Genomic DNA, 22,423 nt, shown 5'->3' with positions numbered 1-22,423 from the left:
AATTTGAGCCACTTTCCCAGCTGCCAGACCATGAAAGAGAAGCTCTCTACCAGTGCGTTCCCGAGCACACAGTTGGCTGATAAAATAGGTATGCTTGCCGCTGACTTTCGACGCCGATTTGCTGACTTTGAAGCACAAAAAAGCAGGTTGGAACTGCTCGGTAACCCATTTGCTGTTGACGTGGAAAGCTCACCACCAAACCTCCAAATGGAGTTGATTGACCTCCAATGCAATGATGCACTGAGGGCAAAATATGCGGCAGTGGGTGCTGCGGAGTTCGCCCGTTTCCTCCCCGGCACAATGCCCCAGCTGCGCATCCAGGCTGCTCAAACGTTGTCTATGTTTGGCAGCACATACCTGTGTGAACAACTGTTTTCTTTGATGAACCTGAACAAAACATCACACAGAAGTCGACTTACTGCTGAACACCTCCACTCAATTCTGAGGATTTCTTCAGCTCAGAGCCTTACCCCGAACATTGATGAACTTGTGGAAAAGATGGGACACCACCAAGTATCACCCTCAACCTCAAACAAGTGAACATTACTGTGCAATCACATATTTAGAGTTTTTACTCAGTTCAAGTTTAAAAGTTAAAATTTAATATTTGTTTTCACTGCATGTTACTTCTCCTTAAACAAAGTGTTGTTTTTGATTAATAGATTTTTGCACTTTATTTTTTTGTATTTCAATCCAATTATATTTTAAAAATATTTCAGTTGAGTGGATGATAGAAAATTGCTATTATTGTTTTTTCTTTGAAGTAAATTTAGCCCACTTTTGCTAAAATAGAAAATATAGTCTACTGATGGTGCCTTGAATACCGGTTTCTTTCATTTAATGTTCATGTTATGGGGATATTTATATAAAGGAAATTTGTCTTTTGTGTCTGTTGAAAATTAAAGATTACTGACAGAGCCATAAGAAAATATTGCTTTATTTATCTGATCATATTGTAATATATTTGTTAGGTTTTCAGTAGGTTCAATTAGGTTCACTAGACTATATGCGTCATTTAAACATTTTTCAATGAACATTCGAACAGTCCGGCCCTCGTCTTGTAGCTGATTTTTTTATTTGGCCCTCCGTCCATTTGACTTTGACACCCCTGCTCTATTGTCCTTGAGAACTATGATAAAATCATTGTGTTGGGCGATTTTAATTTTCATGTTGACTAAGAGACTGACCCCAAGGCCATCAAAAATATTCATCTTTTGAACTCTATGGACTTTATCTAACATGTTACCGGGCTCACCCATAACCGCGACAACACTCTGGACCTGGTTATTACCAAGGGGCTTTCTACTGGGCACACCCATAACCACAGCCATAATCTGGACCTGGTTATTACCAAGGGGCTTTCTACTGGGCCCACCCATAACCGCGACCACACTCTGGACCTGGTTATTACCAAGGGGCTTTCTACTGGGCCCACCCATAACCGCGACCACACTCTGGACCTGGTTATTACCAAGGGGCTTTCTATTGACATATCCTCTATTGGTGATGTTGCTTTATCTGATCACCACTCCATGTTTTTTAGTACCTTGTTGCCCATAGCGCAGTGTAATACTGAACGCATTATTAAGAAGTACTATCTTACCTCTGACATTGATACAGATGTTATTGAGTGTATGAACAATACTCCACCACCTATTCTGCCTTCTTCTTCTGATAACTTTAATAGCAAATTAAAAGGCAACCATTGATGCCATAGCTCCAGTAAAGTTGAAAAAGGCCTCATCCAAACTGAGATGAGGGAGGAAACGAATACATTTAATTGAGCGGAAGTGGAGAAAGTCAAAGTTGCAGGTCCTTTATGATATTCTGAGAGAGCGTCTTGGCATGTATAACAAGGCAATTAGAAATGCCAGACGGGCTCATTTCTCTAACTTGATCACTATTAATCTGAATAATTAGACAGTGCTCTTCCTGACCATTGATGGCCTGATAAATCCTACCCTCGCAAACCTATGTGAACTTTCCTCTACATCTAAATGTGAAGAGTTTGCGGCATATTTCAGAGATACCCAGCCTAATGTTTGTCAGTCCAGCAAGACCTGATGATAAGTTTTGATATGTGCCCTAGACTACCACGCAAAGGCACTATGGATTTATTTTCCCTGGTTGACACAGACATGCTCAGGAAAGTGATATCACAACTTGAGCCTTCTACCTGCCTTCTCTATCCTATCCCCACCACCTTTTTCAAAACAGTTTTTAATTGCATATGTGAATAAGTGAAAGCAATTGTTAATCACAGGCACTTTCCCCACTGCAGTAATAACTGCTATGGTGAAACCCCTTCTGAAGAAAAGTAATCTAGATTCTTCAGCTCTCAGCAATTTTCAGCCAATCTCCAACCTTCCATTCTTAAGTAAAGTTCTTAAGAAATTGGTTTTCAAACAGCAATTTTTTTTTAACCCAATGTGGTATTCGGGCCCACCATAGCACAGAGACAGCCTTAGTTAAAGAGGTAAAATATCTTAAAGCCAACACAGATGCCAAACAGCTCTCTGTCCTTTAGGACCTCTTTAAGACCTATTTAACCAGTCGAGAGTTGTGGCGTTCCACAACGTTCGATTTTGGGTCTGGTACTGTTCAGGTTATATATGTTACCCCTTGGCAGCATTATCAGAAAGAACAGCATTGATTTTCACTGCTACGCAGACACAATTTTATATTTCTGTGTTACCAGAGGATTTTAGCTCTACGGATAATTTATTAGACTGTATTAGTGATTTAAATACTTGGATGGCTCACAACTTCCTCCAACTAAATCAAGACAAGAACAAGGTACTTATTGTTTGGAGCCAAAGCACAGAGAGAAAATCTGGGGGCACATTTTAATTCACGGACAATACAGATAAAACACCAGGTTAAAAACGAGGTGTTATTATAGATTCTGAACTCTATTTCGAATCAAACATTAGGAATGTGACCAATATAGTTTTACCACCTGAGGAACATTGCCAAGGTTTTGCCGTTTCTCTCTAAGGCTGATACAGAGACTCATCCATGCTTTATTACAAGCAGACTTGACTCCTGTAATGCTCTCCTGTCTGACCTACCCAAGAAAGTCATTGGTTAACTGTAAAAAACATACAGAATGCTGCAGCATGGGTACTGACCAAGACCAGACAGACAGCACACGTTACACCGGTCTTAAGGTCTCAGTACTGGCTGCCTGTGAGTTTTAGAATTCATTTCTATTGGTTTGTAAATCAATCCACGATTGTGCACCTCAATACATGTCAGACATGCATCTAATTTATGTACCCAGTAGGTCCCTTAGGTCCTTTGGTACTGGCCTTTTAACTATCCCAAAGCCCAGGACCAAGAGGCATGGAGAGGCAGTTACTATGCCCCCAGCCTCTGGAATAGTCTGCCAGAGAACCTGAGGAAGGCCGAAATTGGACATATTTAAAAGAGATCTTAAAACACACCTTTTTAGCTTTGCTTTTCCTTAGGGTGCTTTTCCTTAGGGTGCTTTTCCTTAGGGTGCTTTTCCTTAGGGTGCTTTTCCTTAGGGTGCTTTTTAGTCATTCAGTTTAATTTAATATTTTATCCTCTTATGTTTGTTGTAATGTAAATATATTTTTATCATCTTCATAGTTTTTTCCTGTGAAGCACATTGTGATGCATTCCCTGTCTGAAAGCTTGGTTTGATACTTAATGCATTCCCTGTCTGAAAGCTTGATTTGATACTTAATGCATTCCCTGTCTGAAAGCTTGGTTTGATACTTAATGCATTCCCTGTCTGAGAGCTTGATTTGATACTTAATGCATTCCATGTCTGAAAGCTTGATTTGATACTTAATGCATTCCCTGTCTGAAAGCTTGGTTTGATACTTAATGCATTCCCTGTCTGAGAGCTTGATTTGATACTTAATGCATTCCATGTCTGAGAGCTTGATTTGATACTTAATGCATTCCATGTCTGAGAGCTTGATTTGATACTTAATGCATTCCATGTCTGAAAGCTTGATTTGATACTTAATGCATTCCATGTCTGAGAGCTTGATTTGATACTTAATGCATTTCATGTCTGAGAGCTTGATTTGATACTTAATGCATTCCATGTCTGAGAGCTTGATTTGATACTTAATGCATTCCATGTCTGAAAGCTTGATTTGATACTTAATGCATTCCATGTCTGAAAGCTTGGTTTGATACTTAATGCATTCCCCATAAATATTAGCCATGAGAAACTAATGTAATTACACACAAACACACACACACTTATCTCCACTTATCTTACATGTTTTACATTTGAGTCATTCAGCAGACGCTCTCATCCAGAGAGACTTACAGTAGTGAGTGCATACCATGGGAATCGAACCCACGACCCTGGCATTGAAGGGGCCATGCTCTACCAACTGAGCCACATGGGACACCGATACCTCCTGAACAGCCTTCCTTCAACTGCATTTACATGACTTTTACATTGTAACGTTAGTCACATAGCAGATACTCTTATCCAGAGGGTTAGGTGCCTTGCTCAAGGGCACATCGGCAGATGTTTCACCTAGTTGGAACACTCCAACCAGTGTGTTCTGTGGAGCAAACCATCGCACAAGACATCCAGGGGGTGTTTCTCAATGACCAATTTAAATAACAATAGTCACATATGTAACATATTCAAGTGTATTGAAGTCTGTATAAGAACAAAGTGCAAAGTTATATTTCATCAAAACAATTTGATCTTGGTCATGACTGATATGAAACTCAAACATCTGACCCCACCGCTTCCTCTGTTCCCCAAGACTCTCTCTCTTATCAGACCTCCAGAACCTCTGTTATTTTCCCCTCGAGGACACAGTTATCTGCAACCCTGAGGGAAACACAAACACACACACACTCCCAGCGGTTCTAAGAATCCCAAGGGTAGCGCCTGACAATGTCAGCAGAATGTTCTAGCGAGATGAGGAGAGGATGGCAGGGCGTGACAAGGTCACTACAGCTTACTATGACTGCAGCATTGGTCACTACAGCTTACTATGACTGCAGCATTGGTCACTACAGCTTACTATGACTGCAGCATTGGACACTACAGCTTACTATGACTGCAGCATTGGTCACTACAGCTTACTATGACTGCAGCATTGGTCACTACAGCTTACTATGACTGCAGCATTGGACACTACAGCTTACTATGACTGCAGCATTGGTCACTACAGCTTACTATGACTGCAGCATTGGACACTACAGCTTACTATGACTGCAGCATTGGTCACTACAGCTTACTATGACTGCAGCATTGGTCACTACAGCTTACTATGACTGCAGCATTGGTCACTACAGCTTACTATGACTGCAGCATTGGTCACTACAGCTTACTATGACTGCAGCATTGGTCACTACAGCTTACTATGACTGCAGCATTGGTCACTACAGCTTACTATGACTGCAGCATTGGACACTACAGCTTACTATGACTGCAGCATTGGTCACTACAGCTTACTATGACTGCAGCATTGGACACTACAGCTTACTATGACTGCAGCATTGGACACTACAGCTTACTATGACTGCAGCATTGGACACTACAGCTTACTATGACTGCAGCATTGGTCACTACAGCTTACTATGACTGCAGCATTGGACACTACAGCTTACTATGACTGCAGCATTGGACACTACAGCTTACTATGACTGCAGCATTGGTCACTACAGCTTACTATGACTGCAGCATTGGACACTACAGCTTACTATGACTGCAGCATTGGTCACTACAGCTTACTATGACTGCAGCATTGGACACTACAGCTTACTATGACTGCAGCATTGGACACTACAGCTTACTATGACTGCAGCATTGGTCACTACAGCTTACTATGACTGCAGCATTGGTCACTACAGCTTACTATGACTGCAGCATTGGTCACTACAGCTTACTATGACTGCAGCATTGGACACTACAGCTTACTATGACTGCAGCATTGGTCACTACAGCTTACTATGACTGCAGCATTGGTCACTACAGCTTACTATGACTGCAGCATTGGTCACTACAGCTTACTATGACTGCAGCATTGGTCACTACAGCTTACTATGACTGCAGCATTGGACACTACAGCTTACTATGACTGCAGCATTGGACACACACCCTTCCAGCTGCATTCATTTACTCTGGATTCTCCCAACCTGCACTGTATTTTGTTGTTGTTGAATTGAACCTTTATTTAACTAGGCAAGTCAGTTAAGAATACATTCTTAATTACAATGACGGCCTGCACCGGTCCAACCCGGACAATGCCGAACCAATGGTGCGCAGCCCTATGGGACTCCCAATCACGGCCGGTTGTGATACAGCCCGTATTTGAACTAGGGTGTCTGTAGTGATGCCTCTAGCACTGTGATGCAGTGCCTTAGACCGCTGCACCACTCGGGAGCACTAGGCCCAATTTGCGTGCGTACAGCCGTGCAGCCCTGTGCGTATGTGTGTGGGTGTGTGTTTCCGTATGCGTGTGTGTCTGTTATTGCGCAGTGCTCTGACGCACCTGACCTGATCTGGTACAGATTTGTCAATGGTTGTAGTGGGCGGATATCCCACGCCTGCTACTTTATGAATTTCTGTGTTGCCTAGCAACCGTGTGGACCCTTTGCCTTCCCTCTCTCCCACTCCCTCTCCCCCTCTCTCCCACTCCCTCTCCCCCTCCCTCTCCATCGTTCTCTCTGCAGGGGCTCCACAGTGAAAAAGTTCATACTTTGTTTCCATCTAAGACGTCGTACTTTCAGCTGAAGGAACCCCGCACCGCTTTACCAAACACACCCACACACCTAAAGTGGTCCTTGGTTGTCATGGCATCTGCGTTCACATGTAGAGGACAGAGGATCCACGTCTGTGTGACGAGAGAGATAGAGAGATGGAACCCCCTCCGCTCAAACACACATATGCAAGACATGCGACAGAGAAGGACACGTTTTTCCACCTCAATGCTCATATATAGGAACTGTGGCAATGAAAGACGTTTGATGATGTCTTGGCGTTGCTTCTGTGGTTACGACTAAATGCTCTCTTTCTATCCCTCTCTCTCTCTCTCTCTGATTCCCTCACTCACTCTATTTATCACACACACACACACACACACACACACACACACACACACACACACACACACACACACACACACACACACACACACACACACACAGCAGCCTTTTACAGTAACCCTCTGCAGCACACATCAGAGTACAGTCCGTCTCTCTGACTGACAGCTTGAGTGACAGCTGAGACCTCGCTACCACTGCGATCGATACAGCGCTTAACGCACTTCTGTCAGACAGTGAGAGAGAAATGTGGAGAAAGAGATGTGGGCTGATGTAGGGAAGGAGAGAGAGATGTGGGGTGATGTAGGGAAGGATAGAGAGAGAGATGTGGGGTGATGTAGGGAAGGAGAGAGAGAGACAGAGATGGGGGTGAGGTAGGGAAGGAGAGAGAGAGAGAGATGGGGGGTGATGTAGGGAAGGAGAGAGATAGAGATGTGGGCTGATGTAGGGAAGGAGAGAGAGAGATGTGGGCTGATGTAGGGAAGGAGAGAGAGATGTGGGCTGGTGTAGGGAAGGAGAGAGAGATGTGGGGTGAGGTAGGGAAGGAGAGAAAGAGAGATAGATGGGGTGAGGTAGGGAAGGAGAGCGAGAGACAGAGAGATGTGGGGTGAGGTAGGGAAGGAGAGAGAGAGACAGAGAGATGGGGGGTGAGGTAGGGAAGGAGAGAGAGAGACAGAGAGATGGGGGTGAGGTAGGGAAGGAGAGAGAGAGACAGAGAGATGTGGGGTGAGGTAGGGAAGGAGAGAGAGAGACAGAGAGATGGGGGGTGATGTATGGAAGGAGAGAGAGAGACAGAGAGATGGGGGGTGAGGTAGGGAAGGCGAGAGAGAGACAGAGAGATGTGGGGTGATGTAGGGAAGGAGAGAGAGAGACAGAGAGATGGGGGGTGAGGTAGGGAAGGCGAGAGAGAGACAGAGAGATGGGGGGGTGAGGCCAAAGGGAAAGAAAGTTGTGGAGAAAAAGCGAAGAGGTGAAACCGAGTGGAAAGTGAGAGAAAAACATTTCACCACTTAAAAAGAGGAAGAGAACAGAGCCCAGTGGGACTGCCATCACTCTGACAATTTGACAGACCGGACGGATGAGAGGAGGAAGGAGAGAAGAACAGATGGAGAGAAGGAGGAGAGAAAAAGGGAGGGAGACTGAGGAGGTGTGGAGTAAGTCTGCTTTGGTGGTGGACATTGGCGCTGAAAAAGCGTCCTTACTTACAATTTAACCTCTGAAATTAAACAATACAGATGGATATTTTGTGAAGATTGTGCTGAGTAGTTGATTGGTTGAACAAACACTTTGAACGTTCCAGGACTAGTTGAAGCATCCTGTTATAAGTAATATGATTCCCTTGTTGAGAGACAAACCAATCAGGAGGGAGCTGATTGCCTTGTTGAGAGACAAACCAATCAGGATGGAGCTGATTGCCTTGGAGACAGGGAGATGAGGTGTGGGGAGAATTTTGGGCTAGTTGAAACCAAAATGAGGCCAGTTGAGAACTAAATGTACACACAAACACAAAATCCCAAAAGTGGACCCTGCTAATCGGCCAGGGACTGCATCCCAGGCCCATCATCCCCCACCACACAGAGGCCCAGGTGTTGATAGATAGTTAACTCTAGCCTGGCTGTGGGCCAAACACAGGAGGGAAGAGGGGGGACAGAGGGTGGAGACAGGAGGGGGAGAGGGGGAAGACAGAGGAGGGAGACATGAGGGGGGAGACAGAGGGGGAGCGAGGGGAGGGAAAGAGGGGGAGACAGGGAGACAGGAGGGGGAGAGAGGGAGGACAGAGGGGGAGACCGGAGGGGGGAGGACAGAGGGGGTGAAAGGGGGGGGGGACAGAGGGGAAAGAGCTGGGAGAATGGATACTGATGCCCTTCCCTGTTGTGGAGACAACAAGAGAAAGAGAAAAATTAAGGGAGAGCGAAAGAGAGAGAAACTAAACGAAGAGAGAAAAAGCTATTCAGAAAGATAGTGAGAAAGATACAGTTGAAGTCGGAAGTTTACATACACTTAGATGGAATCATTAAAACTAGTTTTTCAACCACTCCACAAATTTCTTGTTAACAAACTATAGTTTTGGCAAGTCGGTTAGGATGTCTACTTTGTGAATGACACAAGTAATTTTTCCAACAATTGATTACAGACAGATTATTTCACTTATAATTCACTGTATCACAATTCCAGTGGGTCAGAAGTTTACATACACTAAGTTGACTGTGCCTTTAAACAGCTTGGAAAATTCCAGAAAATTATGTCATGGCTTTAGAAGCTTCTGATAGGCTAATTGACATAATTTGAGTCAATTTTGAGGTGTACCTGTGGATCTATTTCCAGGCCTACCTTCAAACTCAGTGCCTCTTTGCTTGACATCATGGGAAAATCAAAAGAAATCTGCCAATATCTCAGAAAAAAAAATTGTAGACATCCACAAGTCTGGTTCATCCTTGGGAGCAATTTCCAAACGCCTGAAGGTACCACGTTCATCTGTACAAACAATAGTACGCAAGTATAAACACCATGGGACCACGCAGCTGTCATATCGCTCAGGATGGCTGTCTCCTAGAGATGAACGTACTTTGGTGCAAAAGTGCAGATCAATCCCAGAACAACAGCAAATAACCTTGTGAAGATGCTGGAGGAAACAGGTACAAAAGTATCTATATCCACAGTAAAACTAGTCCTATATCGACATAACCTGAAAGGCCGCTCAGCAAGGAAGAAGCCACTGCTCCAAAACCACCATAAAAAGCTAGACTACGGTTTGCAACTGCACATGGGGACAAAGATTGTACTTTTTGGGGAAATGTCCTCTGATCTGAGGAAACAAAAATAGAACTGTTTGGCCATAATGACCATAGTTATGTTTGGAGGAAAAAGGGAGATGTTTGCAAGCCGAAGAACACCATCCCAACAGTGAAGCACAGTGATGGCAGCATCATGTTGTAGGGGTGCTTTGCTGCAGGAGGGACTGGTGCACTTTACAAAATAAATGGCATTATGAGGAAGGGAAATGATGTGGATATATTGAAGCAACCGCTCAAGACATCAGTCAGGAAGTTGAAGCTTTGTCGCAAATGGGTATTCCAAATGGACAATGACCCCAAGCATACTTCCAAAGTTGTGGCAAAATGGCTTAAGGACAACAAAGTCAAGGTATTGGAGTGGCCATCACAAAGCCCCGACTTCAATCCTATAAAACATTTGTGGGCAGAACTGAAAAAGCGTGTGCGAGCAAAGACGCCTACAAACCTGACTCAGTTACACCAGCTCTGTCAGGAGGAATGGGCCAAAATTCACCCAACTTATTGTGGGAAGCTTGTGGAAGGCTACCCGAAATGTTTGACCCAAGTAAAACAATTTAAAGGCAACCAAATACTTTGCTACTAAATACTAATTGAGTGTATGTAAACTTCCGACCCACTGAGAATGTGATGAAAGAAATAAAAGCTGAAATAAATAATTCTCCCTACTCTACTTATTCTGACATTTCACATTCTTAAAATAAAGTGGTGATCCTAACTGACATAAGACAGGGAATTTCTACTAGGATTAAATGTCAGGAATTGTGAAAAACTGAGTTTAAAAGTATTTGGCTAAGGTGTATGTAAAGTTCCGACTTCAACTGTAGATAGTGAGAAAGATAGATAGTGAGAAAGATAGATAGTGAGAAAGATAGATAGTGAGAAAGATAGTGAAAGAGAGAGCAAGTGGTCGAGAGAGATACTATGCGGTTCTCACGGCAACACAACGACAAATACACACCAAGCGCAAAACGACATCCACTGAGCTCTATTAGTCATGGAAATGCATAAACATATTGCTACATGGCCCAGCAGAGCTGCATTCTGCTGGGTGATGTATATTAACTGAGGGTTTCAGAGGCAACAAGCCATGCAAACTGGGAAACAGGCCATTAGAGTGACTTATGATTGAGACAGGGCAATTATAGCATAGTATACTGGCACTCCATAACAATGGTTATCAGTTATATTAATGACAGGAGGAAGAGGCTATGTAGGAATACAAGTGAAAGGGGGAGGTGCGTGTGTGTGCGTACCTGTGACACGCTGGAGAAGCCCAGGTTGTGACAACCGTTGCAGGGTGTGAGGGCCTCCCAGAACCCAGCAGGGCCACAGCTCTTCTCCCCCTCCTCTTCCTCCTGGGCTGGGGGAAGTGGGGGAGTGGGCCGCTGCAGAGAGATTCAATACACACGGTTCATTTAAAGCACGCACGCACATACGCACGCACACACATTGAAAATGATTCATGCAAATTGTTGACAAGCATAGCATACACCTGTTAAGAAACTAACCGTGGGAACTGTTAAAGCCCCCTGGATTGATGACGAACTGAAACATTTCATGTTTCAAATAAATTATGTAAAAGAGGTGGCAAACAAGTCAGGCTGCTCAGCTGATTGGTCAACATACTGTCAATTGAGAATTGTTGTGACTAAACTTAACAAACAGAAGAAAGTATTACCAAACAAAGATAAATTACATAAAATCAATGGGAAAATATTTGAGATTTGAGTATCTCATGGGTAGAAAACCCAATTCATCTCCATCATTCGTTGAAGTTGATGAGCCATTCATAACAAAACCTTTCGGTATTGCCAATCATTTCAATTACTATTTTCACTAGTAGTGGAAAAACTCAGAAAGGAAATGACAACATTGAACAGTGAACCATCATATTTTGGTATAAAATATTGAATAATGAAGGAGAAGGATTGCTGTTTTCAATTCGGTCAAGTTAGTGTGGGAGAGGTGGAAAAACCGTTTTTATCCATCAATAATGATAAGCCTCCAGGTAAAGACAACCTTGATGGTAAACTATTGAATGGTAGCAGACTGTATCACCACCCCTATTGGCTAGATATTTAACCAAAGCCTGAAGGAGTGTGTGTGTCCACAGGTGTGGAAGGAAGATAAAGTAATTCCACAGCCTAAAAATAGTAAAGCACCCTTTGCTGGCGCTAACAGCCGCCCAATCAGTTTGCTGCCTGTTTTTAGTAAACTGAGGGAGATAATTGTGTTTGATCAAATACAACACTATTTTTCAGAGAGCAAGTTAACTACTGACATTCAGCATGCATATAGAGAAGGACACTCAACTTGTACTGCACTGACTCAGATGACTGATGATTGGTTAAAATAAATGGATAATAAGATGATAGTTGGAGCTGTATTGTTAGATTTCAGTGCAGCCTTTGATGTTATTGATCATACATTATTATTGAAAACAACGCACTTGGTATGGCTTTACCTGCCAACACATGGTTGGAGAGTTATTTATCCAACAGAATCCAGAGTGTTCTTCAATGGAATCTTCTTTATCATCAGATATCTAAAATGAGGTATCCCTCAGGGCAGTTGCCTTGGGCCACTACTCTTCTCTATTTTAACAAATTATTTGCCATTGGTCTTACACAAAACTAGAATGCCTACATATGCGGATGATTTCACACTCTACAGCACTCAAAGCCAGTGAGCTCACTGAAATTCTAAACAAGGAAACAGTCAGTATCAAAACTAAAGCTGGCTCATAAACAAAGCAGAACGCTTAACTGCACATACAGAACTAACATCAACAACATGCATGCCAGTCTTTACTGGTTGACGGTTGACAAGAGATTAACTGCTTCTCCTAGTTTTAATGAGAAATATTACTGTGACAAAAATACCAGTTTGTCTGCATAATCAAATAACATTCAGCTCAGACACTCATTCACACCCCACAAGACATACCACCAGGGGTCTCTTCACAGTCCCCAAGTCCAAAACAAATTCACGACAACGCAGTTGTATACAGAGCCATGATCGCATGGAACTCAGCAAAATTACCTTCAAAAATACAACTCATGGAACGGCGAGGACAAACACAAGCACGCACACATAATTTTTGTTGCATTGTTTGTATATAATTGTATTTAAATGTGTGTGACTTTCCTTGTCTATCAGTGTTTTGTAACTTTGCAATGTTCAGTGTTTTTTGTGGACCCCTGGAAGAGCAGCAACTGCTTCTGCAAAAGCTACTGGGGATCCTGACAAACAAATAATACACACATGTGCACGCTAACACACACAATATGCCCTTTTCACAGGGTCTGTATTGCCAAGAGTCCTTCCAGGTCTGCTCAGTTGAATGATGATACACTCATTTGTTGGAATAATATTAGCATGTGCTATCTAATGAATATTTCTTGCTCTCTGTTGAACGGTAGACGTGATTTGTCAGAGCTAGGCCCGTTGGAAGCCTGGGGGTAGAGTAGTGGGATTCCCTGACTTTCTCACACCACAAAGTATTATGTTTAGTGGGGAAACAGCTGGTTTGTTGTGTGCTACTATTAAGGTAGTGTGGGCTTGACTGTGTTGTCAATTGTCAATGGCCATCTTACAATCACACGTGAAAATCACGGAATTGTCATGGAAGAGACATTCAAGTTATAGACACAACAGTACAGACGTCCCTTACGGTACATAAACGATAGGCCACCAAGGCCATGTCGGTACGGGCCACCAAGGCCATGTCGGTACGGGCCACCAAGGCCATGTCGGTACGGGCCACCAAGGCCATGTCGGTACGGACCACCAAGGCCATGTCGGTACGGGCCACCAAGGCCTTGTCGGTACGGGCCACCAAGGCCATATCGGTACGGGCCACCACATTGACACCTGATATGTCATTCGTTGATGTCACATCATTATTAAACAAACATGACGAGCACCTATTTGTGACCTGGCTGTTGACTTGTTCTATTCAGTAACCAGTGTGTGGATTTGTTGCCAAGAGGCTTCGCTACTAGCCAGCGAGGCCCTTCCGTAGTGTACAGCAGACGTAGTGAGGAGGGCAGAGGGCTACACGCATAGACATCCAACACTTTGTCTATGGTTATACCTCAGCTCTGGAACCAGGAAGTTGATGAGTGTGTCCTACAGCAGATATGGGAGATGACCATGTTTTTATTCATCAGTCTGTCTGATGGACAGATGCTGCATTTCTCTCTGACATTTGCAGTGTGTCATGCTAATGGAGGTGCATGAATACAAATGAGAACATAGGCCTGTATGGGCGCAGGGGACACATTCACACATCTAGATCCATAGACAGCCATACAAATAAGTATGAGACACACACATACAGACACTGACCATGAAGACACAAAATCTAATACATACTGTACGTAACCCTCTCCCTTACATGTGCTCTCTGTGTGTGTGTGTGTTTGCGCCTACATCGTCGCCTCAGTGTGTTTGCGCCTACATCGTCGCCTCAGTGTGTGACTGATTGAGACGTGTTTGTGCTTCTAATAAACCAAGGCAAGGCCTGCCCAGAGGCTGTTGCTCCATCAAGCCACCCACTCCCACCACACACACAGTGGCAGTGGTTTGATTCAGACCAGATCAATTCCTGTTAGTGTGCCGCGCCAAACGCCACAGGTATCAATCTCCCAGGAAACGAGAGAAACGAGATGAAAGCCCTTCTACCAATCGGCTCTCAGGGGTGAAGCTAGGCCTTGTTCTAATACTAAAACACGCACCCTTCCTACCTTACTGCCTTCCTTCAAGTGAATTCCAGCAAAATCACTGATTTGTAAAGCAAGGATTCCATTACATAGCTTTCACCAATCCAGTCATGTCAGATCAGTGGTTACTTTACAGAAGGAAGGAGGATGTTCTGTACTGAACAGAAATGTACAGTGCATTCTGAAAGTATTCCAACACCTTCCCTTTTTACACATTTTGTTAGGTTACAGCCTTATTCTAAAATGGATTGAATTCATTGTTTCCCTCATCAATCTACACACAATTCCCCATAATGACAAAGCAAAAACAGTTTTCATTTTATTTTAGCAAATGTATTAGAAATTTAAAACAGGAATACCTTATTTACATAAGTATTCAGACCCTTTGCTATGAAACTTGAAATTGAGCTCAGGTGCATCCTGTTTCCATTGTTCATCCTTGAGATGTTTCTTCAACTTGGAGTCCACCTGTGGTAAATCTTATTGATTGGACATGATTTGGAAAGGCACACACCTGTCTATATAAGGTCCCACAGTTGACAGTGCATGCAGCAAAAACCAAGCCATGAGGTGGAAGGAATTGTCATAAGAGCTTGTGTTGGGCACAGATCTGGGGAAGGGTACCAAAAAATTTCTGCAGCATTGAAGGTCACCAAGAACACAGTTGCCTCCATCATTCTTAAATTGAAGAAGTTTGGAACCACCAAGACTCTTCCTAGAGCTGGCCGCCCGGCCAAACTGAGCAATCAGGGGAAAAGGGCCTTGGTCTGGGAGGTGACCAAGAACACAATGGTCACTCTGACAGAGCTCCAGAGTTCCTCTGTGGAGATGGTGGAATATTCCAGATGGATAACCATTTCTGCAGCGCTCCACCTATCAGGCCTTTATGGTTGAGTGGCCCAGCAAGAGCCCAGACTTGAACCCGATCAAACATCTCTGGAGAGACCCCCCCATCCAACCTGACAGAGCTTAAGTGGATCTGCAGAGAAGGGAGAAACTCCCCAAATACATGATCTGAAATAAGCGATTCCAGAAATGTTCCATAAGAACGAAAAACGTATTTCTCTAATATTTTGTTCACATCCTTGTTAGTGAGAATTTCTCCTTTGACAAGACAATCCACCACCTGACAGGTGTGGGATATCAAGAAGATGATTAAACAGCATGATCATTACACAGGTGCACCTTGTGCTGGGGACAATAAAAGGCCACTCTAAAATGTGCAGTTTTGTCATACACATATTGCCACAGATGTCTCAAGTTTTGAGGGAGTGTGCAATTGGCATGCTGACTGAAGGGATGTCCACCAGAGCAGTTGCCAGAGAATGTAATATTCATTTCTCTACCATAAGCCGCCTCCAATGTCATTTTAGAGAATTTGGCAGTATGTCCAACAAGCCTCACAACCGCAGACCATGTGCAAACACGCCAACCCAGGACCTTCACATCCAGCTTCTTCACCTGCTGGATCGTCTGAGACCAGCCACACGGACAGCTGATGAAACTGTGGGTTTGCACAACTGAAGAATTTCTGAACAAACTGTCACAAACCGTCTCAGGGAAGCTCATCTGCGTGCTCGTCGTCCTCACCAGGGTCATGACCTGACTGCAGTTCAGCGTCGTAACAGACTTCAGTGGGCAAATGCTCATCTTCGATGGCCACTGGCACGCTGGGACGCTGGGACGCTGGACAAGTGTACTCTTCACGAATTCATCCTGGTTTCAACTGTTCCGGTCAGATGGCGTTGTGTGGGCGAGCAGTTTTCTGATGTCAACGTTGTGAACAGAGTGCTCCATGGTGGCGGTGAGGTTATAGTATGGACAGGCATAAGCTATGGACAACAAACACGTGTATTTATTGATGGTTCCTGAGGCCCGTTGTCGTGCCATTCATCCGTTGCCATCACCTCATGTTTCAGCATGTCGCAAGGATCTGTACACAATTCCTGGAAGCTGAAAATGTCCCAGTTCCTTCATGGCCTGCATACCCAGACAGGTCACCCATTGAGCACGTATGAGATGCTCTGGATCAACGTGTACGACAGTGTGTCCGAGTCCCCACCAATATCCAGCAACTTCACACAGAAATTGATGAGGAGAGGGACAACATTCCACAGCCCACAATCATCATCCTGATCAACTCTATTCGCAGCGTGAGGCAGCGTGAGGCAAATGGTGGTCACACCAGATGCTGACTGGTTTTCTGATCTCTGCCCCTACTTTTTGTTTAAGGTATCTGTGACTAATAGATGTTTCTGTTTTCCCAGTCATGTGAAATCAAAAGATCAGGCCCTAATTTATTTATTTCAATTGACTGATTTCCTTACATGAACGGTAACCCAGTAAAATCTTTGAAATTGTTGAATGTTGAGTTTATGTTTTTGCTCAGTAAACATGTCTGCCTTATAGCGTGTCTGAGGCTGCCCTCTCCTGGTGACTAAATGCTACTACAGTAATGGACCCCAGAGTGATGCAGTAGGACATGGTTTTCCAATCCAAGAATAACAATACGACGGTACGATTCCACAGACACAAAACTGTGATAATGGTCCTCACCCTCCACATCCCCATTGATTACCCCTGGTCCCATCCACCCTCCCTGATCCAAAATGGTGCTCACCCTCCACATCCCCATTGATTACCCCTGGTCCAATCCACCCTCCCTGATCCAAAATGGTGCTCACCCTCCACATCCCCATTGATTACCCCTGGTCCCATCCACCCTCCCTGATCCAAAATGGTGCTCAACCTCCACATCCCCATTGATTACCCCTGGTCTCATCCTCCCTCCCTAATCCAAAATGGTGCTCACCCCCCACATCCCCCTTGATTACCCCTGGTCCCATCCACCCTCCCTGATCCAAAATGGTCCCATCCACCCTCCACATCCCCATTGATTACCCCTGGTCTCATACTCACTCCCTGATCCAAAATGGTGCTCACCCTCCACATCCCCATTGATTACCCCTGGTCCCATCCACCCTCCCTGATCCAAAATGGTCCCAACCCTCCACATCCCCCTTGATTACCCCTGGTCCCATCCTCCCTCCCTGATCCAAAATGGTCCCATCCACCCTCCACATCCCCCTTGATTACCCCTGGTCCCATCCACCCTCCCTGATCCAAAATGGTGTTCACCCTCCACATCCCCCTTGATTACCCCTGGTCTAATCCTCCCTCCCTGATCCAAAATGGTGCTCACCCTCCACATCCCCATTGATTACCCCTGGTCTCATCCTCCCTCCCTGATCCAAAATGGTGCTCACCCTCCACATCCCCATTGATTACCCCTGGTCTCATCCTCCCTCCCTGATCCAAAATGGTGCTCACCCTCCACATCCCCCTTGATTACCCCTGGTCCCATCCACCCTCCACATCCCCATTGATTACCCCTGGTCTCATCCTCCCTCCCTGATCCAAAATGGTGCTCACCCTCCACATCCCCCTTGATTACCCCTGGTCCCATCCACCCTCCCTGATCCAAAATGGTCCCATCCACCCTCCACATCCCCCTTGATTACCCCTGGTCCCATCCTCCCTCCCTGATCCAAAATGGTGCTCACCCTCCACATCCCCCTTGATTACCCCTGGTCCGATCCTCCCTCCCTGATCCAAAATGGTGCTCACCCTCCACATCCCCCTTGATTACCCCTGGTCCCATCCTCCCTCCCTGATCCAAAATGGTGCTCACCCTCCACATCCCCCTTGATTACCCCTGGTCTCATCCTCCCTCCCTGATCCAAAATGGTGCTCACCCTCCACATCCCCATTGATTACCCCTGGTCTCATCCTCCCTCCCTGATCCAAAATGGTGCTCACCCTCCACATCCCCCTTGATTACCCCTGGTCCCATCCACCCTCCACATCCCCATTGATTACCCCTGGTCTCATCCTCCCTCCCTGATCCAAAATGGTGCTCACCCTCCACATCCCCCTTGATTACCCCTGGTCCCATCCACCCTCCCTGATCCAAAATGGTCCCATCCACCCTCCACATCCCCCTTGATTACCCCTGGTCCCATCCTCCCACCCTGATCCAAAATGGTGCTTACCCTCCACATCCCCCTTGATTACCCCTGGTCCCATCCTCCCTCCCTGATCCAAAATGGTGCTCACCTTTCTGACTCTGCTCAGGGTGCTGTTACTGTGTCGCTCCTCGTCTGATAGGTGACCGCTGCCAAAGCTCTCCATGGAATGAGAGTGGGATGAGATGGTCTGGCAGAGCTCCTAAGTAGAGTAGAGTAGAGTAGAGTGGGGTAGTAATTTAATTACTTGGTTTTATCACCACAAGCATCAGCAATGATTCCAAAGACAACACAAGGATCTATAAGACAAGGATGAAGAGAGATGACACACCTCAAAGGAGTAGTCTCTGTCCCGACACATCTTCATCTCATTCAGCAGCTTGGAGAGCTCCCCTGTCACAGCATCATCTGGGGAGGAGGGGGAAAGGAGATGGGGGAGAGGGAGGAGTAGAGGGGGCGAAGGAGAGACGAGGGAGAGGAGTGAGATTACAAGGGGAGAGAGAGGGGATATATAGGGGAGGAAGAGAGAGAGAGGGGATATATGAGGAGAGAGAGGGGGAGAGAGAGAGGGGAGATGGGAGAGAGAGAGGGGGGATATATGGGGAAGAAGAGAGAGAGAGAGAGGGGATATATGAGGAGAGAGAGGGGAGATGGGAGAGAGAGAGAGGGGGGGGGGGGGGGAGAGAGAGGGGAGATGGGAGAGAGAGAGAGAGAGAGGAGATATGGGGAGAGAGAGAGGGGAGATATGGGTAGAGAGAGAGGGGAGAGAGAGGGGATATGGGTAGAGAGAGAGCGGGGAGAGAGAGAGGGGAGATGGGGGAGAGGGAGAGGGAGAGAGAGGAGAGAGAGAGGGGAGATGGGGAGAGAGAGAGAGGGGAGAGAGAGAGGGGAGATGGGAGAGGGGAGATATGGGTAGAGAGAGAGAGGGGAGAGAGAGAGGGGAGATTTGAGAGGGAGAAGAGAGAGAGAGAGATGGGGAGAGAGAGAGAGAGAGGGGAGATATGGGTAGATATGGGTAGAGAGAGAGAGGGGAGAGAGAGAGGGGAGATGGGAGAGAGAGAGGGGGAGAGAGGGGAGATGGGATAGAGAGAGAGAGAGAGAGAGAGAGAGAGAGAGAGAGGGGAGATGAGGGAGAGGAGAGAGATTATAAGGGGAGAGAGAGGGGAGATGGGAGAGAGAGAGGGAGAGGAGAGAGATTATATAGGGAGAGAGAGGGGGAGAGAGAGAGGGGAGATGAGAGAGAGATGGGAGATATGGGGAGAGAGAGGTGAGATATGGGTAGAGAGGAGATGGGAGAGATACGGGGAGATATGGGGAGAGAGGGAGAGGAGATTGTGGATCGTCAAAGGAAGGGGGCAAAAAAAAATGTATTCAACAATCCTAGTTAATTGTGACATGTAAGGCTGTTAAAGAATGGAGAGGTGAGAAAGAGAGCTGAAGTCAAAAGAGAAAAAGCCTCTTTCTCCATCACTCTCTCTCTTTCAATCTACTTTTCTCCATGGCCTCTTTTGGAATCAATATCTAGCTTCTGCCACTGTGACACACACACATCTTGGCGTGACCTGCTCACCGATGGTATTTTCTTCAGTGAAAACAGCTAGAGACAGAGTACTACAGTACATAATGATGATGGATCAAACTGGGTTTGTTTCTGCTGACCAAATGAACTAAAGAGAGCAGACCTGGCCAAATACACATAAACACCTTAATATGTTCCTCTCTGTGTGGCGGCGTTCTAATCCAGGAAGTAGTTCCTCTGGTCTGCCCTCGTTCACTGGCATTCACAGACCCGATAGAGGTGAAAGCACCACTCTCCCTCCCTCCCTCTCTCCTCCTTTCTCCACCACACCCTCTCTCCCTCCCTCTCTCCTCCTTTCTCCACAACACCCTCTCTCCTCCTTTCTCCACAACACCCGTTCTCCGTCCCTCTCTCCTCCTTTCTCCACAACACCCTCTCTCCTCCTTTCTCCACAACACCCTCTCGCCCTCCCTCTCTCCTCCTTTCTCCACCACACCCTCTCTCCCTTCCTTTCTCCACAACACCCTCTCTCCTCATTTCTCCACAACACCCTCCCTCCCTCTCTCCTCCTTTCTCCACAACACCCTCTCTCCTCCTTTCTCCACAACACCCTCCCTCCCTCTCTCCTCCTTTCTCCACAACACCCTCTCTCCCTCCCTCTCTCCTCCTTTCTCCACAACACCCTCTCGCCCTCCCTCTCTCCTCCTTTCTCCACAACACCCTGTCTCCCTCCCTCTCTCCTCCTTTCTCCACAACACCCTCTCTCCTCCTTTCTCCACCACACCCTCTCTCCTCCTTTCTCCACAACACCCTCTCTCCCTCCCTCTCTCCTAATTTCTCCACAACACCCTCTCGCCCTCCCTCTCTCCCCCTTTCTCCACAACACCCTCTCTCCCTCCCTCTCTCCTCCTTTCTCCACAACACCCTCTCTCCTCCTTTCTCCACAACACCCTCGCTCCCTCCCTCCCTCTCTCCTCCTTTCTCCACCACACCCTCTATCCCTCCCTCTCTCCTCCTTTCTTCACCACACCCTCTCCCTCCCTCTCTCCTCCTTTCTCCACAACACCCTCTCTCCCTACCTCTCTCCTCCTTTCTCCACAACACCCTCTCTCCCTCCCGCTCTCCTCCTTTCTCCACAACATCCTCCCTCCCTCCCGCTCTCCTACTTTCTCCACAACACCCTCGATCTCTCCTCCTCTCTCCACCATTCCCCCTCACCCTACAATAAAGTATGCCGTGGTGTTTAAACACGGTGTGTGTTCAGGCGTGCACGAGCTGTGCGGAATGTATATTTTCTGCTCCCTCCCTCCCTCCCTCCTTCCCTCCAATAAAGATAATTAAAGGGGAGGGCTGACTGGTGGTGATTGAGAAGAGAGAGAGCAGCGGGAATTGTATGAGAGATACCAGTGCATCGCTCCAGCTCAGCCACTAGGGGCAGTGTTGGATAAGGGAAAACACTATGGAAGTTGACTGAGGTAGTACAGATTCATACCAATAGGCAGTGCTCACCATGTTTGAAAACATCCATCTGGTTCTGTGTGTATGGCGTGTGTAGTAGATACAGTGCCTTCGCAAAAGTATTCAGACCCTGGACTTTGTCCACACTTTGTTACATTACAGCCTTACTCTTTTTCCCCTCATCAATCTACACACAATACCCCAGAAATGTTTTGCTAATTTATTAAGAATTAAAAAACTGAAATATCACATTTGCATAAGTATTCAGACCCTTTACTCGGTACTTTCTTGAAGCACCTTTGGCAGCGATTACAGCCTCGAGACTTCTTGTGTATTACGCTACAAGCTTGGCAGACCTGTATTTGAGGAGCTTCTCCCATTCTTCTCTGCAGATCCTCTAAAGCTCTGTCAGGTTGGATGGGGAGCGTTGCTGTGCAGCTATTGTCGGGTCTCTCCAGAGATGTTCGATAGGATTCAAGTCCGGTCTCTGGCTGGGCCACTCAAAGATATTCAGAGACTTATCCCGAAGCCACTCCCGCGTTGTCCTGTCCAGTCTGCCCTGAGCGCTCTGGGGCAGGTTTTCATCAAGGATGCCTCTGTACTTTGCTCCGTTCATCTTTGCCTCCATCCTGACTAGTCTCCCAGTCCATGCCACTGAAAAACATCCACACAGCATGATGCTGCCGCCACAATGCTTCACCATAGGGATGGTGCCAGGAGTCCTCCAGATGTGACGCATCAGACCAGAGAATCTTGTTTCATGGTCTGAGAGTCTTTAGGTGCCTCCAAGAGGGCTGTCATGTGCCTTTTACTGAGGAGTGGCTTCTGTCAAGCCACTCTACCATAAAG

General features: G+C 46.0%; 1 protein-coding gene across 4 annotated transcripts in view; it reads right to left on the bottom strand.

Annotated features, from left to right (window-relative positions):
* The window catches only part of LOC110490567 (ankyrin repeat and sterile alpha motif domain-containing protein 1B), a 358,461-nt gene that overhangs the window by 192,230 nt on the left and 143,808 nt on the right, over window positions 1–22,423 (bottom strand). For all 4 annotated transcript variants that reach the window (XM_036944931.1, XM_036944932.1, XM_036944930.1 and 1 more), the window contains exons 9-11: window positions 18,929–19,005; window positions 18,689–18,799; window positions 11,102–11,233 (exon numbers count right to left, since the gene is read on the bottom strand). In XM_036944931.1, the coding sequence (XP_036800826.1) occupies window positions 11,102–11,233; window positions 18,689–18,799; window positions 18,929–19,005 (320 nt within the window). The remainder of the gene's footprint in view (window positions 1–11,101; window positions 11,234–18,688; window positions 18,800–18,928; window positions 19,006–22,423) is intronic.

This window comes from Oncorhynchus mykiss, chromosome 15, assembly GCF_013265735.2.
Source record: "Oncorhynchus mykiss isolate Arlee chromosome 15, USDA_OmykA_1.1, whole genome shotgun sequence".
Lineage (NCBI taxonomy): Eukaryota > Metazoa > Chordata > Actinopteri > Salmoniformes > Salmonidae > Oncorhynchus > Oncorhynchus mykiss.
The sequence above is the reverse complement of the archived record's forward strand: the minus strand, read 5'-3'. Positions and strand labels throughout refer to the sequence as shown.